General features: G+C 49.9%; 1 protein-coding gene across 1 annotated transcript in view; it reads left to right on the top strand.

The window, feature by feature from the left end:
* LOC104541770 (CUGBP Elav-like family member 4) overlaps positions 1-1257 on the top strand; it is a gene marked incomplete at both ends in the record, with an annotated part of 31287 nt that extends 30030 nt beyond the window's left edge. The window contains one exon of the mRNA XM_010185904.1: positions 1110-1257. Coding sequence (XP_010184206.1) covers positions 1110-1257 — 148 coding nt within the window. The remainder of the gene's footprint in view (positions 1-1109) is intronic.
* Positions 1258-2203: the final 946 nt, after the last annotated feature.

The following is a 2203-nucleotide window of genomic DNA, read 5'->3' as shown; positions in this document are numbered from 1 at the left end:
TCTTTCCCTCACATCAGCATCCATCACTGGTCAGTAGTGGGGACTGGATGCGGACTCTGATGAACAACATCTGGCTCTTCGTACAGGTCCAGGGAAGGGAACAAGAGGCAGCTCCATCCAAGCTACCTTCTCCTTCACAGCAGGAGCATTTTACAAGCCCACTGCAGCCACACTGCAATGGCTGTGAGCTGTGTTCAGTGTAAAATAATGACAGCAAAGGCTGATGATAGCTAAGTCTGGTTTTAATGTAAAAAGCATCTCGGGCATGCATAACCATTCATCACCCTTCTGCTCCAAATTTTTTACCTTCAAATGCCTGGAAATATAGTCTGGGTTCCTAATTTCTGCCTGTTGTAGGTCCACTTAAAAGCAACAGCATTTTTATCACTTTCTGGAAAGTAAATAAAATTAAGGAAGTCATCCCAGATCAAAACCACAGGGAAAGGTTTTTCCCACTGCATAGTATTAATCTTCCTGAAGTAGGGGAGATCCCATCTCTTGTGTAGCTCTTCTGGGAGTCTTAGAAATAGGTGCTGTAATCTGGTTAGAAGATTTGGTCATGGATTTGCTCTGTGTCCACCAAAGACGTCTCGGCAGCGTAAGAAGAACTGATTTTTTTCACTGGCAGATTAAAACAAATCAGGTTATGCCCAGAGAACTAGCTGAGCTTGCTTCTCTGCAGATGGGATCCCCTCTCCCTCTCACTCCACATATACTGGTTGCCCATCAGCAGCCACCAGTGCTTTCCCAGTTTGATACAAGAAATGTAAGCTATGAAACCTCCCTGCTCAGGAACATATAAACCCTTTTCTCTGCCTTTCACATCAGGAAAGGGCCAGGGAGACAGAGGCGTGAGTCCAACTTAAGGGAGACCTCCCCATTGGGGAACACATCATAGGAGGTGGGGACCATAAAGACCCCAAGATGCAAAGGTGCACTTTGTATCCAGCTCCTATAACAAGGAAAGCCAAGGCTGGGGGTACCACAGGTGTGGTGCACTGGCATCTCAAAACAGAGGGATGCCTCACTGGGTCCCCATCCTGGTGACAGTGCCGCGGGCTGCATGCCGGTGACTGCATGATATTTTTTCCCTGCTCTCTTTGTTCCAGCTGATGCAGCAGCAAGCTGCGATCATGGCTTCGGTGGCGCAGGGCGGGTACCTGAACCCCATGGCAGCCTTTGCTGCAGCCCAGATGCAACAGATGGCAGCTCTGAACATGAACGGCCTGGCTGCTGCCCCCATGACACCAACCTCAGGTAAGGGGCTGGGTGAGTGGAGAAGGTATGGAGGGGGAGGAAATGTGGTCACATCCCAGAGGAGATATGTCAGGACATGTTAGCTGACAGGTTGGACCCCAGTGGGTGTGTACTGAAATGTTGGTCTGGCTGGTGAAGGCCACTGGAAGCAAGAAGTGGAGTCAGACAGATCTTTCTGTGGTCTGGGAGAGGGGAAAAGGGGTAGAAAAAGGTTGTTACCGCCTCTGCCAGGACTGGGGCGATCTTGAGGTCAGCTTCTGTATCATGAAGTTATTGCAAGGACAAAGTCAAAGAGCTCGCAAGCAGTGGGCTGTTGGGCTCACTGTGTCCCACACTGAGTGGCACTCACTGGTCGGTGAGGAAAGCAAGAGAGTTGAGACTCACCAGATCCAGGATGCAATGGGCTTGTTGGGGAGGAGGAAGGGTGCTGACAGGAAAGGCAATGGAAAGCTCTCAGCCATGACCCTTCCCTCTCAGCCTTATCCCTTACACAACTTTCCTTTACCTCTCAGTGTTCTCCAAATGCCACAAAACGTCTCCCAGTGACCTACAGTGATTTGTTGGTGGTGCATATAGATGTCCTAGGGGCTAGTGCTGGTGCTATCACAGCCAGGCTGGTCTTTGGGACATATGAGCTTTTCCTCTGCTATGAAAATGGACAGGAGGTACTCAGGGAAGACCTCTGGTGCTCCCTGAAATTGAAGTGTTTGGTGAGCGGGTTTCTGGCTGTTGGAGCAGAGACAGTGAAGGGCTGCCAGGATCTGGCTAGGCTATGAGGTGTCACAAGAAGCCCATGCTAACAAGCCGCAATATATGACTCAGTGGGCAGAGAACTGAGATGGAAACAACGCTGACTTTTCTGGGGCTTTAAGTACAAGGAAATAATTTCTGTAGGAACACATCAAGGAACCATGGCTGCTGCCATCCAGCGAGATCTGGACAGGCT

The sequence above is a fragment of the Mesitornis unicolor genome, unplaced genomic scaffold (genome assembly GCF_000695765.1).
Source record: "Mesitornis unicolor isolate BGI_N332 unplaced genomic scaffold, ASM69576v1 scaffold12866, whole genome shotgun sequence".
NCBI lineage: Eukaryota > Metazoa > Chordata > Aves > Mesitornithiformes > Mesitornithidae > Mesitornis > Mesitornis unicolor.
Note: the sequence above shows the minus strand (reverse complement) of the source record. Positions and strands in the feature narration are given on the sequence as shown.